The sequence below is a fragment of the Daucus carota genome, chromosome 2 (assembly GCF_001625215.2).
Source record: "Daucus carota subsp. sativus chromosome 2, DH1 v3.0, whole genome shotgun sequence".
Taxonomy (NCBI): Eukaryota; Viridiplantae; Streptophyta; class Magnoliopsida; order Apiales; family Apiaceae; genus Daucus; species Daucus carota.
In genome coordinates, this window is record NC_030382.2 from 36,072,090 (window position 1) to 36,093,547 (window position 21,458).

The 21,458-nt window shown below is 35.1% G+C and overlaps 3 protein-coding genes across 3 annotated transcripts; 1 reads left to right on the top strand and 2 right to left on the bottom strand.

The window, feature by feature from the left end:
- Positions 1-8,739: 8,739 nt before the first annotated feature.
- LOC108205693 (E3 ubiquitin-protein ligase RDUF2) lies at positions 8,740-10,185 on the top strand. Its single transcript, XM_017375712.2, has one exon. The coding sequence runs from the start codon at positions 8,996-8,998 to the stop codon at positions 10,052-10,054; it is 1,059 nt and encodes a 352-aa protein (XP_017231201.1). The 5' UTR covers positions 8,740-8,995; the 3' UTR covers positions 10,055-10,185.
- Positions 10,186-13,886: 3,701 nt separating this feature from the next.
- On the bottom strand, positions 13,887-18,193 carry LOC108208492 (probable amidase At4g34880). The gene is made up of 6 exons (XM_064087296.1): positions 17,430-18,193; positions 15,520-17,087; positions 15,165-15,379; positions 14,817-15,059; positions 14,522-14,720; positions 13,887-14,427 (listed from the first exon to the last, which is right to left on the bottom strand). The coding sequence occupies exons 2-6, from the start codon at positions 16,057-16,059 to the stop codon at positions 14,071-14,073; spliced, it is 1,554 nt and encodes a 517-aa protein (XP_063943366.1). The 5' UTR covers positions 16,060-17,087; positions 17,430-18,193; the 3' UTR covers positions 13,887-14,070.
- On the bottom strand, positions 16,696-18,015 carry LOC108206412 (zinc transporter 2). Its single transcript, XM_017376712.2, has 2 exons — positions 17,430-18,015; positions 16,696-17,087 (listed from the first exon to the last, which is right to left on the bottom strand). Exons 1-2 carry the CDS (start codon positions 18,013-18,015, stop codon positions 16,696-16,698), a joined length of 978 nt encoding a protein of 325 aa, XP_017232201.1.
- Positions 18,194-21,458: the final 3,265 nt, after the last annotated feature.

Here is a 21,458-nt window from a genome sequence, read left to right on the forward strand (position 1 = left end):
GCTGGGAATACACTACATGGTCTGGATTCTAATATTGATTAGTTTTAGTTATAGTGGTTAGATATATGCAAGAATTTATGATGAATAACTCTAGTCACATGGTTTAAATAGTTGAGGGTAATATAATATGCATGGTTTAAACAGTTGAGGGTATTATAAAATGTTTGTAGTTGTGTATTTATGGGGCTTTTGTCACCACCAACTGTAAAAAAAAAATCTCTGAATTATAAAAATGTTTATATCTACTCTAGCTAGCTTACCCTTATTAAAGAACTGCGCAGCTGTGGTCAGTTTAATGGTATCCAAACTGTGATCCATAATCTGCTTCCCTTGCTCATTAAAGACAATTTTGCCAAAATTTAATACCGAATTGTTGGCATCATCAACGACTAAAAGCTTAAAGAGGATATATGATAATGCCATGACTGCATAAATAGGTATGTTCATGGTATAAAACTACAATAAGATTCTTCTGCACTCAAACCCTTCGAAGTACCCACATATATAAGAATGTCACTTAAATCCATCACAGCTAACCATTTTTTTAATCTGATAGTGTGATTTAAGTTTTAAAGGGTAGCAGCTATGTTTCCCACTTTTGCCTTTTATTCTGAATTATGTATTATGTATGTGGCCTATTTTCTTAAAAGAGGTGATCAAAAGCTTCTCATATACAAGCACCACACTACGTATATTGTCTGAATAGTTATCTACTTTACAAATTATGCTTCAGGTGTTACTTTAATCAAAGGGTACCTGCATAAAAAGGGATGAAAAGTATTACACTTTACAAGCTTCGACAACTTACTATAAATTTATTGCATAAATGTAAATTAATGTTGTATATATGTGTTTCTTGTCTTAATCCAGCATATGTATGTCATGTAGACATTTTTACTGAATACAGGTAGACGAAGTCGCTTTGCCTTAATTTAACAGCCCAAAAGACTACATTTAAGCTTGCTTTAACTAATATAAATGTTCAAGAGTCCTGCGTACTCTCACAAATGAAATTATCTTGTTGACTGTTGCCTTTGGATTTTATCAAACTTTTTAGGGCACATGAATACTTCTGTTGAAATTATCTTGTTCTTGTATGTCATTGTACTTTTTGGGGCACATTGCGTTGTCTAGCTGTGAATCTGTGGTGGCTGTTTCATGAACTCCTTTAAAAATGTTCACCTTTGCTCCAACAAATTTACTATTACATACTGTAGTTATAGAAACTAGTGTAAAGACATACTCGAGGTAGATTGAGGTGAAATTAACTGGATCGGCTCTGTAAACCTTTACCTGGTGAGCAACATTTTCTTAAAAGTTTTCTATTCGGTGGAACTGCCCAGTAAAACTAGCTCTCCCTCTTTGTACTTGACACTGTATATTGATTGGAAGCTGAACAATGAAAACCAAGAAATTTTTCTATGTGCTGATGAATTGATCCCATCATCTTCAATTCGTTAATTTACCTTTTCATATACATATTTGTTATATATATGTATTAGTGTATGAGTATATGTATACCTGTAATCCTGTATATTCCAGGTTTTTGTACCCACATTTATTTTGTTGTTGTTACTTTTACTTGTGTCTATTTAATTTGCTTCTTGTTTACTAGGAGTGTTGCACGCTTTGGTGCAATGTTTACGAGTCTAGTGTACATATATACATTATTTTTGTCCGTGTATCTGTGTGTGTATAGACACACCCCCTAGGTCTGCGGTTCCTGTATATCTGGGAGAAGTAATCTTAGCAAAAAGAGTTATCATTGTATACTGCCACATGGCAGTTTTGAGGCAAAAATCTGGGTTGAAAAGTCCCCGCACGTAGTCTGCTTTGTTGGCTTAAGTTGGTAGCCAATTTGCTTATTTTGGGCAAACAAGAAGATACGTGGATGAACATGGTAGTACTTATGATTGCAATGTCTTGGATGTAGATGTAACAATCAAAGATCTTAAGCAATATATTAGGTAGTTGATTGTATGAAAGATCAAAATTAGTTGTGAAGTTTGTAAAGAAAAATAGGGTCCGGTTAATCTTTGAACACATGGTCTTTCTGGTGTGTGCCCATGGGCACACACTAACATCTATCTATTTTTTATTTAGGTGGAAGATTTTGATTGGTGGAGATTTTTGTGCACGCAGGGGTGGTGCTCGTGGGCTCACACTAGAAAATCCTTTAAACATCTGGTTATTTTCAGAATGCTGTATTAAACTAGTGGAGGTGTTGGTGCCTTGGTTGTATCTGGCCATCTACTTCATTCCTTATCTGTACTTGATGTTATTGTTGTGTTCAGATTGTATGCCTTAATTTTTATTAAACTCACAGCTTGTTACTCCTATATATTAGTCTACTTTTTGAAATGACAATTTGGATTCAGCTGTGCCAGCCTCATCTTTCTTATAACTGTATTATGCAGCTTGCAAGCTCCTTAGTTGGGGCATTAGCTACATTAGCTGCCCTTGTGTGTTTCAGGTACGAAAACTATATAGCTAGATAGTGTGGAAAAGTTTGTCGACTTTGGTGGATGATATTTAGTGGCATGGTTAAGCTTTTTGTAGAATGAATGTACTGCAATTTATGGATTTCCCCATACCTATATGCGTTCGCCAGCCTTTGTCTGTTTCCATGTCGACTGGAGAGATGAAAATATGAATGCGACAGCCAATCTGTTATAGGCTCCGCCAAGGCCTAAGCATCTCCCTAAAGATCAATGTCAATATACCAGGTCACTTGGGGGGGGGGGGGGGGGGGGGGGGGGGGGGGGGGGGGTTGTCATAGAAGTGTTGATTTGATCTCCAGGGGTTAATTTAGTTCAACAGTATCTCTGACTTGTTTTACGTTCCCAAGTTGATTTAGGTGAGGTATCAGATTTCCAGATGAAAAATAAATAGAACGTGTACATTTGCAAAATCCTTCTTTTGCTCAGAGAAAGTTCAGCATTTATGCTAGAGATACAAAAAAAAACCTATGTCCCAATACAGTTATATTTTCGTGGCAAGTGATTAGCAACTCCTGATACGTGATTTTCGAAGTCCCCCTATGGATGACTCGTCTCTTTTTTTTCTTTTTCTTTTTTTAAATAATCGTTACTCCAAATATCAAATCGTATGCTTAAACATACAATACATGAGATACCCTACAAAAGGTCGTAAAGTAGAAGAACAATGATAACAAAATTAAGAAATTTTAATAAAGTGAAAAGGTCTGCTTATCTTACGCCCAAAAATCTGGTTGTATGCCACTAGTGCTTGTGCTTTTCATTTCTTCACTAGCTTATACACTTCATTGTGTGGGACTCCTCCGAATATATTTTTTTATTTTACGACGAACTTTTTCTAAAAAATTTATTCAACACTTTTCAACTCAACCCGGATAATAGAATTATGAATCACAATCTTCAGGGAACAGAAGTAATTGATTCTGAAAAAAGGTGCCAAAAATTCGTAAAAATTAATTTTGTTTTAATTAATTTTTTAAAAATCAGTCGAGTGTGAATCGGATCTCCAGGCACAGAGCAGACAACAGTAGAAGATGATGACAGATTGAGAAACGAACTAAATTGCTGATTAAGTTGGGTGGATTAAAAAATCACTAATCTAATCCTGTGGGTCTGTAAAGTTCAATACTACAACGTTCGTATTATAAAGATGTGACATCAGTTTATTCATTTTTATTTCAGGAGCTAGGAATTTTGCGCACTGATTTTGATAACGACAACCACTTTATCAATTTCTGCAGGGATTTATGCCTTTTTCCTGCTTTTTGTTATGAAAAAAATTTCATCTTTTCTGCTCTTAGATACTCCCACGATGAGAGTAATTAACCCAATCTTAGCAGTAAATTAGTAGTCACATATTATGGCTGAAGAAAATGTTTTATATCATAATTTGTAATAAAACAGATATGTAGGGAACCAAATCTCATCCTTATCTTTCTAATGAGAACTTAAGTATGCATGAGTAAGTGACAATGTGCCAATAATGTGGACAAAATTAGTTAAAGATTAAACTAGTAACAGAAGTCTCCAAGCATAAGAGGTTAAAACTTGAAAGATATTCCCTCCGTCCCACCAGATTCTTTACAGTTTCATTATTTGGCCGTCCCACCCATTTCTTTACATCACAAAACTTTCCTAAAATAGTTAATGGGTCCCACCACTTTCCCACTTTTCCTTCCTTTTCACACTACTTTTACTCCACTAACTCTCTTTTATATATTAAAAATCAGTGGGTCCCACCACTTCACCCACTTTTCCTTCTCTTTTCCACTACTTCACCCAATGTAAAGAACTGGGTGGGACGGAGGGAGTACCAAGTTAGAGTTGCTAAGAAAAGACAGTCGCGCGGGTAATAAAGTAGGGTTAGCAGTAAAACTGTAAATCTGTGTTCTTGTTTAGTGGTGGGCTGGTGACCAGACCGCTGGTACAAATTCCGGCTATTCCAGACTCCTCATGATCAGTTGGTGTTAATTTTTTTTTGTGCCATTATAAAAAGTAATCCCTCCGTCCCCTTATTGTAAAGGGGACGAGAGTTCGACACACATTCTAATCCTCTTATAAAACGTAGTTTGATAAATTATTTTGAACTTTTTTTTTCTTGTGAATAAAAGTTTGATGTTTATAACTTTATACAAAAAAGAAATTTTTTAGGAATAAGTTATATAACTATGTTTTATATACGCCTTAAATACGTGTCGAGCAGTGTAAAAAAAGATAAAAAAATGAGAGGGACACGAGTAAGTTGCAGAAATCACATATTCATTCGATAATTCCTTTTTAATATACCTATTAAGTTATAATATAAATAACTGATAATTTTGGTGAGTTTTGATCATGAAATTTATGACAGTTTTTTGTGAAGACTGATTATTATTTTTTTTTCAAAAATGAGGACTATTTTTCCTAAAAACACTTCTTAACTTCTTATTTATATTTTTTTTCAATAAAAATAAATATCATATCTTTATTTAGGAAAGCAATCAAAAAATATTTATAATTTATGAGTGCTCTCTATACATTGAACTACAGGAAATCGAAAAATTCAAAAATACATAATTTTAATATTTTGTACATATATATCATTTTTCAATTCAAACCATGGTCAAAAATATCTTTTTATTATCACTTTTGAGAATGGATAACCTGATTTATTCATATTTGTCATGTATAATTCTTTAATATTAGTATAATTAATGATAAGATGATGATGTTGATGATTGTAGGGTCGTATTGATATTAGTATAATTGATGATAAGACGGTGATTTTGATGATGATGGTGATTTTGATGATCGTGGTGTTAAAATATAAAAAGTAGCATGTATGTTAATGAAGGTGTGCTGTTATATACGATAAAAATTTTAAATTAAAACATAAAAATTATTCAGTTAGTCGGGATAACATGTTATATCTTGTCATGAAATACGTAATATGTGTCGCTGTTAGTTATCCATCCTATTTTGAGAATGGGTAACACATGATCTTTCGAAAAAAAATTAAAAGTTTATTTTTATTTAGTTATCCGTTTTCTAAATAGGTGACATATGATATCTTACTATAAAATACTTGCAATTCCGAGGTCAAACTTCTTAACCTAACTACCACTTGTTGGATAGCGCAACACTCGTTAATTCTACGTTAATATGATATTTTTCGCACTAAATTATAGTCAAGTCCGCATGAATTTGTTTTCGAACTCCTTCCAAAAAGTCTCAAATCAATAAAGTTATTTGACTGCTTGTATTAAGACAAATATTTTTTGTCTTTCTGATATGAGACCTGTGATATCAACCGCTCAACAAATATACGGTATTTTTCTCATTCTTTCTCTGAAAGTAGTATTTATGTCTACCGCACCAAAATATGATAGTTTTGGAAATCAAAGCATAAATGTTTTCCTTAAAAAAAAGCATAAATGTTTTGGAAATCAAAGGAGCATAGAGGATGTATTCGGGTTTATTTCAGTAGTGAGTAGATATTCAAACTCGGCGTTCCACTCGGACCTTGTCCGTTACCAACGTTCTCTGCAGCTCTATTTAAGGCTTAAGGCATCCCGTACATTCTGTTACTTGCAGAATTCACAGGTACGGTGGCCGTTTTTATTTGACTCTTTTCTTTTTTTGGCCAACTTGGTTTATGTAATACTGTAGAGTATTAGTTTATAGTTTAACAAAATTTATGCAAGTTACTCCCTCGGTTCCCGCCGATTAAATATATTGAGGAACGGGGGCGCGACACGAATTTTAATACTTCAACAGAGTATAGTTTTGCACCTTATATTTTTATAATTTTTCTTTTCAGTATAAAAATATAACATTTATATTTTTATACAAAAAAACAGAAAATTTTAAAAATATATTAAAGAATTATATTTTATAAGAGCATTAAAATGAGTGTTGAACAGTTAAAAATAAACGTATACAATTCAACTGGACGAAGGGAGTAGCTTTTAGTATTTGGATAGCGAGACGAGATTAATTAAATTAAGTTAAATAAAACTGATTGCAAATGTTCCGGTACAAATAATGACAAAATATTTTGAAACACATTATTAATAATAGAATAATTTACACTTTGCAACCCATAAGTTTAAGCGCTTTTTAAACATTAAGGTGTTTATTGATAAGAAATTTTGTTCGAGATCAAATCAAAATAGCACTTAAATTTATGAGGTCTATAATTAAAAGTATCTCCAACACCATCTTAACATATTCCTTAAATATAATATAAAATATTGGATCCTAGTGACTTAAGATGATAATAACTATTCTCACCTCCAACAATATTCCTTATATTCATTTTTTATATACTATTTTATTATTAAAAGTTACCATTTTTACAATAGGTGAAGAGAGAGAACATGTTTGTTTTCAAAATTTATTATAAAATAAAATTTAGGAGAGGAGATAGGTTAGATAAAGACAAAGCATCGCTAATGGATCTTAGTGACATAGAGAATCACTAGGATATTGTTGGAGTGGATTATTTTCCCATATTCCTCGTTTTTGGTTTAAGAGCATCTCCAACCCTAAAAAATTCTTAGCTAAAAGTCCATGTGGCTTTCCAAAATTAAATTTTATAGCCAATGTTCACAAAAAATAGAACTCCAACCACAACAACCCCTTGTGTATAATTATAGCCATCCCCTATGGATGACTATATTTGTCGATCCACTACAGATCTGTAGCGAATTCCACGTCATCTCCCGCAATTTATTTTTCTCCCTCCCACTGATTACATATTATTTATTATCATATTAAACTAATGTATTATATTTATAACAATCTAAATATTAATAACATACTATTTTTAAATTATAACCAATCAATATATCCAATACCATTGAAGCACAATTTTTTACAAGTTCGGCAAATTTTACATAATGTTTTACAGATCCAATTTAGCCAACGATTATAGCCAACACCGTTGGAGATGCTCTAAGACTCCAAATAGCTAAGCTATTGGAGTTGCTCTAATATTGTGTTTCAAATACAAACCACTCTTAGCCTAAAAACCAAAAACTAGTTTTAAAATGATTAAATATTTCCTCATAATTTTTAAAACTAACAATATGCACCGTTGGTTCTGTCATCAATTTTCCAAAACTCACACTTTCTACCTAAATGTCACATCAACAGTGGATTCCACCCAAGCGCCATGTCATCTGCCACGTCAGCAGGCACGTCATCTGTCACGTCGGCAAGTACTGATGTGACATCTGTCACGTCAATAGCCCCGTCACGTCAGCACTGGGGCTACTGCCACGTCAGCAGCGAATCCCCCAGTAATTAAAAAAAATTAAAAGATAAAAATATGAAATGAAGTACTTATCGCACTACTTTCTGGTTTTTATGCTAATTTGTATTAACTACAACGCAAGATATCATCACATTGACAATAATCAGGGATTAAAATCGAATTTGTTTCCTTTAACATCAAAGAATAGAATACTCCCTCCGTCCCATTTTAACTGCTTTTGACTTTTTTACACGTATTTTAAGGTGTTAAAAAAATCACATGTAGACATAATTAATCTTTATAAAATTTATATCAAATAAAAGTTTAGAATCCAAACTTTAATTTGATATAAAAATTAAATATTTTTATTGAGTGTAGATACTATTTTTTTACACCTTAATATACGTGTTAAAAAGTCAAACATCAGTTAAAATGGGACAGAGGGAGTATTAAGTAGCTAGTATTGTTTTCAGGATTTGTCTAGTGTGTGTCCATGAGCACACACTAAGCTCCAAATTCTATAAGTATGGTGGAGTTTGATTGGCGTGGTTGGTGAATTTGCAGGGGGATCCACTATTATAAAAAAGGGTCTTTCTTGTGTGTGCCCATGGGCACATATTAAGCACTAAATTTGATAAATTTGGTGGATTTTAATTGGTGGACTTGATGTATATGCAGGGGGGCCATCCTTATTTATGATTAGATGACCAATAAAAATGCACCAAACTCATAGGAGTTAGTGCTTATTGTGTGCCCATGGGCACACCATAGAAAAACCGTATAAAAAAATTAGGAACCAATCAAAATCATCCAAACTTATAAATTTTAGTGCTTAGCATGTGCACATGGACACACACCAGAAAAACTGTTGTTTTTAAAGAGAATCTTATGAAATCTCTGATGTTAATATCGTATTTCCAAAAATCTTAACAAAATCCCTTATAGAATGAGATAAATCATAAATGACGATGAAAAGCGGTCAAAGCAGCCCATCTTCTCTCCATTTCACAACCCCCAAGGCCCCAATGCATATTACAACCCCCTTCGTCTTTTTACATCATCACGCACATGTATAAATACATACAGCTTATTATACACGCTCTTTATTCTGACTATTTCTCCCTTCATTTCTTTACAAGCTGAGTACATAACTCTCGGATCTAAAACCGAGTCAAACCTACCGTAACTCAACTCGTTCCTCGACTCAGTACTGAAAAACACTTTTATTTTCTCAACACGGATCTGAGCTATAACAGTGAGTATGTCTTGGGCGACGGCGTCGTATTGGTGTTATCGGTGCACTCGTTTCGTTAGGGTTTCGTCAAGTAACGATCATGTTATTTGTCCGTACTGCGACGGAGGGTTTGTAGAGGCGGTGGATGCGGCGCCGGCGCCGGAATCTCAGCGCCGGAGGGAGGTGTATGGGAGGAGGAGGAGGAACGGCGGCGATCGGTCGCCGTTTAATCCGGTGATTGTGCTGAGAGGCGGCGGGGAGGGTGGAGATGGGGGAAGTTTCGAGCTTTTTTATGATGACGGCGCCGGAAATGGACTCCGGCCGTTGCCGGAGACGATGTCGGAGTTTCTGATGGGATCTGGATTCGATCGGTTGCTTGATCAGTTGTCGCAGATTGAAATGAACGGGTTAGGGCGGTCGGAGCATCCGCCTGCTTCGAAAACCGCCGTTGAATCGATGCCGAGAGTCGAGATCGGTGATCGCCACGTCAGCGGGGAGTCTCAGTGTGCTGTGTGTCATGAATCGTTTGTTTTAGGTTCTGAAGCGAGGGAGATGCCGTGTAAGCATTTGTATCATTCCGATTGTATTCTCCCGTGGCTTGCGATGAGGAATTCGTGCCCTGTGTGTCGATTTGAGCTGCCTGCGGAGACGGGGAACGAGAGTGTAGAGGGGAATGTGGAGGATGAGGCGGTTGGATTGACAATTTGGAGGCTTCCTGGTGGCGGATTCGCGGTTGGGAGGTTTGCCGGTGGACAGAGAGGTGTAGGAGGCGGAGAACGGGAGCTTCCGGTTGTTTATACAGAAATGGACGGCGGTTTCAATAATAGTAATGGCGGTGGTGTGCCGAGGAGAGTTCAGTGGGGATCAAGAAGTAGTAGAGTGAGGGAAGGTGGAGTTGGGAGGGCTTTCCGGAATTTTGTGTCGTTTTTTGGGAGGTTAAGGAATTTGAGTCATTCTAATTCGTTGTCTTCGAGGTCGGGGAATCCAATTAGCAGAAGCAGAAGTGTGTCGAGTTCAACTTCGACATCGAGTTCAGTGTTTAGTAGATATGTGAGGAGGCGCCGTGAAAGGATGGATTTTGCGTAGATTGAATTAGTTAATGTTTATCTTTTAAGTCTTGACAGGAAAGTTTATGTTGAAAGCTATGTTCTTTGATTAAAGGGAAATGTAAATAACAGTAGATTTGCTGAATTTGAGATTACAGTTCTAAATTTTAATGTTGGAGTTTCGGTGGAGTCTTTTTAAGTTTCATAAATTTTATTACGGGCACTTTTGTTGGGGATGATCCCACATTGGAATTGTAAGTTTCACTACCAAGTTATGCAGCTGGCTTTGATTTTTGAGTTCCCAAGTCTCTAGGAATCACAGTCCACAGATTAATCCAAGATTCTGCATTTTGGAAATTTCGAGAGGACTTGAAAGTTGGAAGCTGCTGTGAATTGTAAGGATCATTTTGAAGTGTTTCTCATGCTTATTATTAACATCTTTAGTTACACGTCATATTAATTTACTTCATAAATTTTTGGTTCTTGTTGTGTTTAATTATCTGTCACACAAACACAAGAACCAAGCAATTGGAAGGCTAGGCACTGTTATTCTTCTTCTTAGCCACTAAGGTAGGCTGTAGGCGCTCTAATTGAAAATTTTATGGAATACAGATGTCACATACACACAAGCTCGGGAAATTTCTAGAGAATGGATTCCTTATAGTAAAGCAACTCGGAAGCAAGTGTTTTGTTTGATCTTCATTTTTTTGGCAATCTAGTGTTCTTTTATTAGCTGCTAACTGCTATCCTGTATGCTTAAATAAAAGGTGTTTTGTCTCTATTTTTATGACAAGCATCAAATAAAGGAACTTCTTTTATGTAGAACTTTTATCAGTTGGTCCTTCTAGGAAGTCACTGAATGAAACTTTAGCATGTATATGAAGGAAATTGTAGTTGTCTTTTCTTGAATATCTGTTTTGTGTACTTTAGAACTTGAATAATTTCTCTGATTGCAACTTTTTATTTGAAGGAACTTAAGAGTACTGGAACAATTGCTTGGTTTCACTGTATGCTGCTGAATATACATGTTTTTATAGACTTAAGTTCTTTAGGCCAGGGAGTTTGAGAAACTTGGTTAATTTACCATTTCAGATTTTGGAAATTTGAACAGTACATGCTGTCTTGAATAGTGCATGCTGATATACTATGTGGAATGGCATTTAGACTACTACTTTATATAAGAGTGCTTTTTAATTTGGATAAGTTATGTTATTTCATAATTTTATAGGCTCCTGCAAATATCTTTTAATATAAAAGTTCCTTTCTCTTGATGATTATGTCTTGTAATGTTGTGTACACCCCCCCCCCCCCCCCCCCCCCCCCCCCCCCCCCCCCGATTATGGCTGGTAATCTTGTATATTTGTGACCTACCTTCACTTTTGTTTAGCTGAGTCTATGTTTTAGTTTCCATTTTAGTTTGGCAGTCTCTTTACCTTTCATGATATTTTCTGCGACTCCTGGAGTCTTGGCGGGGGTGTTTTTTTTAAAAATTTCCTCATTTGTCATGTTTCTTAATTTTCATTAACAAGATCATTTGAATTTCATGTAGTTTTGCCTTGATATTGTTGTGCTTATATATCACACATGAAAGCTAGGAATGTTCCTAGACTATGGGTTTCCATGATGGGATGCAATTGGAAAGCAAACACTGTTTTTGATAGGCAATAGGTTGGTTGTCATGTATACTTCTTCTTAGCCGTGAAGGTAGGGTTCTTATTTCAAAATATAATGTCGCACGTAGGTAGGATCAAATAAAGGTGTCCAGCCTTTATCTTTTAATTGCAGTATCAAATAAAGGGAGCTCTTTGAATAGAAACTTTTGTTAGTCGTCCTTGTAGGAAATCACTGAAACTTTAGCATGCGAGTGATGCCCTTCGTCAATTTCAACTTTGTCTCCGGAGATACACATGCACTGTTGCTTATGCTTCAAGCTGCACGGACTTAAAATCTGGAAGTGCTGTTTGTTTTACTGGATTCTGTTCGTTGCGCAGACAGGAAAATGAACTTTGGAAGCCAGGGAGTCGACAGACTTGGTTGATTTTCATTCAAATTTGGAATCTGCATTCTGCACAGGACATCCTATCTTAAATATCTGCTTACTTTTGCTGAATGACTTTTAGACTGATATTTTTATGATGTTGGTTCAATAATTTTCCCCTTTCTGAATAATCCAAGTCATAATATCTTAATATCAACGCATACATCGTACTTTTCAAGTTTTTAATATCTATATACATAGTGGTTTTCAATTTTTATAAAGGTTTCTTATCTCATCTTTTATTGTGTTGCTGATAGCTGGCTAAAACAAGGTAAAGCCACTTGCTGTTGATGTTCAAGGTTGATATAATCTGACTTAATCCTGCACAGCTGGTTAATAGCTGTATAGGTGGAGAATACGGGTCATACTATCGGTGATACATAAATGATTTGAGACATACATGTCACCCCATGACCCATCTTCACACTCTGCCCCTTGAAAGAGAGGACGCGGCTCCATCCCTGGCCCCTGTTCTGTGCATGGTCACCCAATTGTATAGTTGAACCCCATGTGCCCTTTCTCCCCATTAGAGTCGAGGGCGGCCCTCCTTTTACCTCTGCGTGTTATTCCTACCAAGGGTTTGTCTAATGTCTATTACTATCTCTGTCCCGTTCAATTGTAAATGTTACTTTTTGACACGTCTTTTAAGACTCGTTTAAATATAGTTCCATAATATTTTAAAATTATTTTTTTCTAAACAAAAGTTTGACATTTAAACTTTTATTTAGAAAAAGAAAATTTAAAAAAAATTATAAACTTATACTTTATAGAAGTATCAAAATGCATACAAACAGTGAACGTATTACGTATACAATTCGCTTGGACGGGACCATGAGAATGAGGTTCTCTCATCTCATTCTCCTCTTATGGAGCGTGGATCGCCTTGGTGAGCTGGTTCAAGTCTAGTATGTTGGCCCTGCAAACCGCTCGCTGTGTCGATTATCATGGGCTGCGTAAATATTTGTTATGACGATGCTTCCTGTACTTGGGAACTTTCTTGTAGACTTTGCAGTTAAAAGTTGACTTGATGACCCTTCCGAGTAACAGGTCCTCGGATTAATTGTGAAAGTCAGAATTCGAGTTGGTGACCATACCGAGTAACGGATACTCGACTTCTAAAATGAATATTCGGGGAAAATTCTGATATATTAAAGTTTTATTTTCATAAATTAAATTATCACTCCATAGATCATATAATAACTTATATATACCACGTGTTAAAATACTATATCAAACTCAATGAGTATTATAATAACTTACACATAATATATAATATATAACTAAATGAGTGTTAGAGAATTAGGTTATTATATTTGTTTATCAAATTTTAAATCTTTTTCCCCCTTTTTTTTTTTAGGTTCTTAAAATTTGACCCGAGTTGGATTAATTTTAATATGACCCTGACCCATTTTGACCACTCAACATCATGTTATGCTTGTGAATATTGGCCTTCTTGGTTGCATTCTGAGCACAACTATCCCCACTGACACTGCCAACACAATCTTGTGATTGCCAATTAACCACAAATATCTTCATGCATTGTAAAATAATGAAACCTCTGTATAATCATTGGACACCTTGGCTGAATCTTGCAAGATGACATTGTTTGCTAGAAACGCACCACCAGCAAATGACTTCCCGAGGACTGACAAATTGCCTTTGACCTGAAAAATAATGGAACTAATCCACATACAAAACTCACCAAGAAAATGATCACCAAACACTAGAGAGCTTTGATCCTGGACAACTGTAACAAAAAAACACATTAAAGCTGCAAAAAAGACAAGCTGAAACAAATGTCCTAAGACATCAATATAATGAGAGAGGGGTCAGCTAGAAGAATAAATCGTCGTAGTACAAATGAAAGACATAGATTGTCTCAAGTCTGTAGAATACAGAGTGCAAATTTGGATAGCTTGCAACTAGTGCACCTTGAAGAGAGAGTTTGCGGTTTTCAGCTGACAGTGTCTACATTAATCTTACTGAAGTGAAGATTCCGATATGCCAGAACATGATATTTAAAGTAGAAATGTAGGAGGCTTTCGAATCTTGGTTGCTTGCTCAAACCCATAGGCGATTTCTATCAGTTTAGGCTCTGAGCCTTTCAAGCCACCAAAACATATGCCCCGGGGAACCCCATTACTATCATATGCAGCAGGGACAGTGATTCCTGGATACCCTCCGATTGCAAGAACCGGAGCACAAAATGGACTAGGAGTCACTACTGCATCAAGCTTATGGTCTCGCATTAGCTTTTCCAGTCCATCTCTACTCAGTTTTTCTAAACTCAGTATAGCTTTTGTCTCGTCCATGCCTATACCGTTTGTGGCTTCTGCAGCCAAAAATATTACTTGCCCGAGTTCATCTAGCATTTCCTGCAGAACCAATTAACATGTTAACATGATTATTTTTGGCATGAAATTTGCACACGCTTCATGTAACTTGCAGTCATATAGTAATAGTAGTTACCAAATCAGAGAAATTCTGGTTAAACGCTATTATATCTGCCAAGGAACGAACTGGGGAAATCACAAGGTCTTCCAAGTACGCATTTATAGATAGCTTGAATTCAGCTAACAGGGCTGTTGCTTCACCACTTAAAGTGGAGTTTAGGATAACACTGATGTTGGGCACTTCAAGATCATCTACCAAAATTGCGCCTCTTTGCCTGTCAGCAAAGTTGGTGTTGCAATGTTATTTAGATTGCAGATTGAAATAAGGGTTGCATAATGTACCACTGCATGATTTTTCTGGATTACTTTACCTGAGTGTCTTAAAATGCTGTTCAAAATGTAGTGATACCTCAGAATCATTAATAAAGCTGAAAAATGGATTTCTAACTATCCCCAATCTTTTTCCAACAAGGCCATTGATCCTCAAGAATTGAGTATATCCACCGGATGGAATGTACTTTGATGCCACTTTTGTTGCATTGGCATCATTTGAATCATAACCTGCTATTGTCTCAAGAACATAAACTGCATCTGCTACACTTCTGCAGATAGGCCTGTTCCACTTGAATGTATAACTTTAGCTTGCAAAAATGTTAATCTGATTCAGAATGTTATACTGTGAATTTTGGAGATTAGTTTGTGGAAACTGAAAAATTTACCCGACTGTGTCTTGTCTAGGAGAGATTGGAATGACCCCCGATCTGCTAGTGAGGCCAACAGTTGGTTTGATGCCCACTACAGCATTGAAGCTGGCTGGACATAAGATCGAACCATCAGTCTCTGTGCCCAGTGATATTGCTACCATATTTGCAGCTACAGATATGGCTGATCCACTACTTGAACCACAAGGATCTGCTGATAAAACATAAGGATTCTGCACGTTTTATTAAATCGTGTAGTTGTATTAGTTATCCTATAAATTACCTTCACAATTCTTAACATGCAAAATAATTCTGAGAGATGAAACTTAGATATTATAAGTTCAAACTTCTAATGTACAGTTTTGAAGCTTACTTTCCCTTGACCACCCCGCGAACTCCAACCACTAGGTGCAGAAAGTGAACGAAAATTTGCCCATTCACTCAAGCTAGCCTTCCCTAATATGACAGCACCGGCCTGCCTTAGTTTCAGCACCACTGCAGCATCACGAGGCACCACTGATCCCAACAAGGCGAATGATCCTGCTGTTGTGTTAAGTTTGTCTTTTGTTGCAATTAAATCCTTGAGTAAAACAGGAATGCCATGTAAATGGGGGAATGATGCAGATGAATTTGCCTGCCGTTCTTTGTCAGCCTTTTCAGCCTCAAGTAGAGCATCAGGGTTCACCTCAATAACCCCTTTAAGATTTGGGTTGAGTTCACGAATTTCTCCCAGGTAGAACTCAACGAGCTCACGAGAGGTGAGTAGATTTTTCTTGAAAGCAATTTGAAAGTCAGAAACCGAGGCCTCCTGGATTGAGAAGGCATCACAAGTTCTTGTGCTTGATATGAAAGTTGACAAGGCTATGACAAGCTGTAACAGTGAACAGATGGCCATTTTGTTTCGTTGCACCATGGAAACAACAACTTGAACAAACTTGCTTAAGTTGTGTTTATGTAGTTAAATCTGGAATGCTGTATAAGTGTACAGCATAAGGTAGTTGCTAAACTAATATAGACAAATTTGTTTGCATATTCCAAGGAAATGTCAACTAGTGTTTGGTGTACTGAAATAGCATTTCTCAAATTCTGCCGGCCATATATAATACCATGTCTTTGCAAGTTGTTTAATGCCAGGGAACCAAGGGGCAATGAACTGTAGTTGGGATATGAAACATGTAGTTGTAATAAGGTAATGCTACTGGTAAATATTTTAATTCAGTGTTTTGAGTTGTGGTAGAGTACCGACAGTCGACAGATAACGTACAAAGCCTGCAGCTTTGATCTAGTAGATTCATGGTGGATAACAAGAATAATCTAGTGACAGGTTCAAAGATGATAGAAAGTTGTTAACTACTAAAACAGGAGTTGCAGATGTTACATGAATACATGATTATCAAGAAACATTTACAATCTTTGTACTAGACAATTCAATTCTGCATACATAATTCACACTAAGTAATTAAATAAAAACCATTGTACAAAGAATGAATCAAAGTTAAGGACCTATACATTCAATCTTGCTAGCACTTTCCAAACACGAAGGAGGTTACTAATCGAAAATCAAACCAATGGTGACAACCCCTATCCCCAGACACAAGACGAAAAATCTTCTAAAAGGAGTGGTGTGAGCAGATTGATCTTGTGGGCTAAAGCCTTTGGCAAGGAGATGATAAATGGAGACATGGAGGAACACTCCAGAAGCCGCGGCCTGTGTTAGAACATAGACCCAATCAGCAGTCCCATCTTGAGCAGCTTTTTTGATAATTAGTGAGATTATTATTCCAATGGGAGTTGAAATGGCGAAAGCAAATGAGTATGCAATGCTTGTCAATATTGGCCTTTTCGGTTGCATTCTGAGCACAACAATTCCCAGTGACAGTCCCGACGCAACCTTGTGAATGCCAATTGTCCACAAATATCTCCAGGCATATCTATCGCGTTCTGTCAGATCATGAAAAACAAATCAGACATGGATAAATAAAGGGTGTCGGTCCCAAATGCCACTATTCAGCAGCAAAAGACCTTTATTGTCACTTTCTGAAAAAATGCCCCAAAAAGTCACTTCAAAACACAACTTCATGTCGTGTTTACAAAAACACAACTTGAGATCGTGTTTCAGCTGAAAACGCAACTTGAAGTCGTATTTTCCTCATAAAATAGTGACTTTTGGGCCCATTTTATCAGAAGATGACATTGAGTCCCATTTATCTTAAAATAGTGACTCGGGCCTTTTCCCATAAAGGAACGCGTAACAAACTAATTTGAGGCTGTAGCTTTAATTACCTGCTAAACCAATGGTGAATCCCTCAAAAACTGAGTGCAAAGACAGTCCCAAAATAATAACAACAGCCGCTTCAACTGCAGCTTTGCTCACTAATCTCGGATTACTACTAATGTTATCACTCACAGACTCCCCTTCTTTGATCCCTGCCTCCACTCGAACAAGAGCCTGAGTTTCTCCATCCTCTTTCTTAGCCTTGAACAAAAACGACTCCACCAATAATATGAAAACATATCCGATCAGCACAAATATGAAAGGTAAAAAAGATGAACCCTCCGTATAATCATCCGACACATTGGCCGAATCTTGCAAGAAATGCATTGATATTACAAGGAACACGCCAGCAGCAAACGAGTTACCAAGTACCAAAACCTTGGATTTTGACCTGAAAAGCAGTGGAATCAATCCACATACAAATGTTCCCAAGAATATGATCACCAAACACCAGATTTTTACGACAATTAGGCTCCGTTCGCTCAAATCTGAATCGATGCCTTCGCTTGCGTAGTGAGCCTTGATCATGGAAAATTGCAGCAAGAAGCATAGTAAAGCTGCAACAAGAGAAGTTGGTGACTTGAGAGAAGCCATTGTATGAGCTAGCTAAGTAAGTGTCTCGAAAATTTGCTTCGAATTTCTTCTTGTTTTGTTGGTTTTGTATATATTAAAGAGAATTCAAGAGAGGAAGATGAGATGATGTTATGAAATTTTGGTGACAGTAGCTAGAGGTTTATATATATTTTGGTTGAGGATATAATTATGGATTGTGTCTGTGAAATTGAACATTCAAAAGCCAAGATTTGTATACGAAACGCGTACAATTTGGTATTGTCTGATAAAGTTGACCTTGACTTAGTGAAGATGAGCATTGAGATGGCACAAGTTGATGGGCTGACACGGTTTTGGGCCTACTCATCATTCGGTTGACTGCGAGTTTTGTCAGCACAATATAATGTAATGTCCACTAACTCTCATTATACTAAGCAAGAACAACTTGACAAATATATAATGAATCTTGAATCGAGAAAAAAATGTTTAACACACATAAATATGATATTCTTTGTAGAAATATGCCAATATCTGGATTTTACTAAATTATTTATGTTCATATTGCGAATCAACGAAAGAAAAAAAAAAAGAGAACATATATTGAATTTTGGACCAATTTCTTTTCGTTCAAAAAATTTGTAAAAATCATATTTCTCTTCAGTCATGAAATTTTGCCACTAACAACACAACATGAGACTGCATTCTTAAAAAAATGACATTTGAGAAGAGATTCATACTCACTCACAGTCGCTTCTTCTATCTGAAATGAACTATATTAGAATATTTGATTTCTCTTTAGTCATTCCCTATTACAAAGACATTGAAATAACGAGATCCACTGAACTCGAGAAGTAGCTTCCTTTCAAATTGAAATCGTAGAATATTGAAAAAAGCCCATGAACAGTTTCTGTGTCTTCGTTAAAAACAACGGGTATTTCATACCCGTTACAAAATTTTAAGAGGAAAGATGGTTGAATCTTTAACCCATATTTTCTCAAAATCTCCGTAGGAATTTTCTGTAAAAAAATTACAAATCAAAGCCATGAACTTATTAAATTTATCAGATGCAAATAAAGTACTCACCATCTCATCTTTTTAATGTCATCAGCAGTAAGAAACTTCATGAATTTCTCAACAATCACAGTTGAGCATTCCATGACGGCATACAACAACTGAAATAATTGTACAATTTTACTTGCATGCAAACAAGAAATTGGGAGAGAAAGACATAGAGATAGACCAGAGAAATAGGGGTTCTTCTTAAAATTAGGTGAGGGTTAAAGCATTAAGTGATGGACAGTCAATAAGTAAACATAGAATGTAACGAAGAACGGTAATCGATATCCGATACTGCTTTTTGGTGTAATTGAACTTTGGTCAGTTCTATGTAGGATTGAACTGTAAAAGAGAAATTAAATTTCTGTAACAAAATCCACATAACTTATCAAAAAAAAAAAGGAATAATAGTTTGCAAATGAAAAAACAATTATATAAAAAATAACAAACAATATTTTACAAAATATGAAAATTAGTCTATCTAGTAATATTTATATAAATTAATTTTAAATAAACGCTTCATGATGGTTTCTCATTTAATATACACAAAAACGTTTTTTCTACAATTTCTTCAAATAACATTAAATTTATATAAACATTTTTTATTAGAAACATTTTGCATGCCCTTGCGGAGCGGGCACACATACTAGTATAATGTAATGTCCACTAACTCTCATTATACTAAGCAAGAACAACTTGACAAATATATAAAAGAAAAAAAAAACTTTGATTAATACTTCCTCCCACCTATTTCTTAACATTTTTTTCCAACTGCTCGACACGCATTTTAATGCATTTAGAAAACATAATTTTATAACCTTTTTCTAAATTATTTTTTTGAATAAAAATTTAAACACTGAACTTTTATTCGGAAAGAAAACATTTTTAAAAAACAAGTTATAAAATTATACTTTATAACATCATTAAAGCGCGGGCCACGATCCTGCCGCCTAATGTTAAGAATTGAGAGGGACGGACGGATTACTGTAAAATTGAGGTCGTTCACGTTATCCGTACTCCATCGTACACTTGAGCTAGTACATTTTGATAGTATATTTTTTTTTGAAAGGAGGACATTTTGACATTTGATTATACATGAACAATTTACTTTCTACTATTGTTAATAAAGTTCCAATAGGACAGCGAAAGGATGAATTTCGATTTTATTAAAACAAGACAAGGAGATAGTAAAATAAGATCTATTCTCGCAAATATTTAATTTATGGATTATTTTTGAATTTCGAATAATTGTAATTTGTTAAATTATATATCTATACTATACTATTAAAGCCGAAAGATTAAAAATTTGGTCGGTCGGTACTTGGGCCAAAATACGGGCCTATCTATATAACTAATTATTCTTTTTAATTTGGACCAAATTACGGGCCTATCTATATAACCAATTAATAATTCTTTTAAAATCATCGGTACTTGGGTCAAAATACGGGCCTATCTATATAACTAATTATTCCTTTTAATTTGGGCCAAATTACGGGCCTATCTATATAACCAATTAACAATTCTTTTAAAATCGAAACAATAAAAATTTGGTAGGTCAGTACTTGGGCCAAAATACGGGCCTATCTATATAACCAATTATTCTGGACCTATCTATATAACCAATTATCTTTTTTAATTTGGGCTAAAGTACGGGCCTATCGATATAAAACCAATTAATCCTTTTAATTGAAATATATTACCTTTTTTATATTTTTGACTAAAAAACTTAATCTTCTAAAATAACATTAAGAAACATGGTAATTACTTTTTTTAACTAAAATATATTATCTTTTCATAAATTTTCTAACTAAAAAATTAATCTTTTACAATTAATACGAACATGGGCGACATATTTATACGTAAAGATGTGAGCCAAAAGTCTAAACGTCAAATAATAAAAAATAGAGAGAGTATTATTATATTGTCGGGCGGTCGGTACTTGCACCGAAGTACGGGCCTATCTATATATAAAACCAATTATTCTTTTTAACTAAAATAAATTATCTTTATATATTTATTAGCTAAAAGAACTCAATCTTCTAAAATAATATCGAGCAACATAGTAATTGTCTTTTTAATCAAAACGGGTTATCATTTTTAGATTTTCTAACTAAAAAATCAAGTTTTTACAATTAACACGGATGTCATATATATTAAAAATATAATTATTAATAAATAACATGTGATATTATTAAACCAAAAATACATTAATAACATTATTTTTAAATACTCTAATGATCTCACATTAAAAAAAATATTACAAATCTATCATATACTATATATTATTACAATATTAATAAAGCCGAAATAAAAAGTTCACTTGGTCGGTCAGTTAGTAAAGTTGGTGAATGGGTTGGTATTCGACCCACGGAGCTCTTGAATTTATAACATGTTATACTATATTTTTTTTTATCATTTATTAAACCAAA

Excerpts from the sequence above, each read along its gene's own strand:
- LOC108205693 (XM_017375712.2), top strand. The coding sequence starts at position 8,996 with ATGTCTTGGGCGACGGCGTCGTATTGGTGTTATCGGTGCACTCGTTTC.
- LOC108208492 (XM_064087296.1), bottom strand. The coding sequence starts at position 16,059 with ATGGTGCAACGAAACAAAATGGCCATCTGTTCACTGTTACAGCTTGTC. Across the intron at positions 15,380-15,519 it reads CGCGGGGTGGTCAAGGGAAA|AATCCTTATGTTTTATCAGC; the intron begins GTAAGCTTCAAA and ends TAAAACGTGCAG. Across the intron at positions 14,428-14,521 it reads ACCAGAATTTCTCTGATTTG|GAAATGCTAGATGAACTCGG; the intron begins GTAACTACTATT and ends TTGGTTCTGCAG.
- LOC108206412 (XM_017376712.2), bottom strand. The coding sequence starts at position 18,015 with ATGGCTTCTCTCAAGTCACCAACTTCTCTTGTTGCAGCTTTACTATGC. Across the intron at positions 17,088-17,429 it reads ATTCACCATTGGTTTAGCAG|AACGCGATAGATATGCCTGG; the intron begins GTAATTAAAGCT and ends ATGATCTGACAG.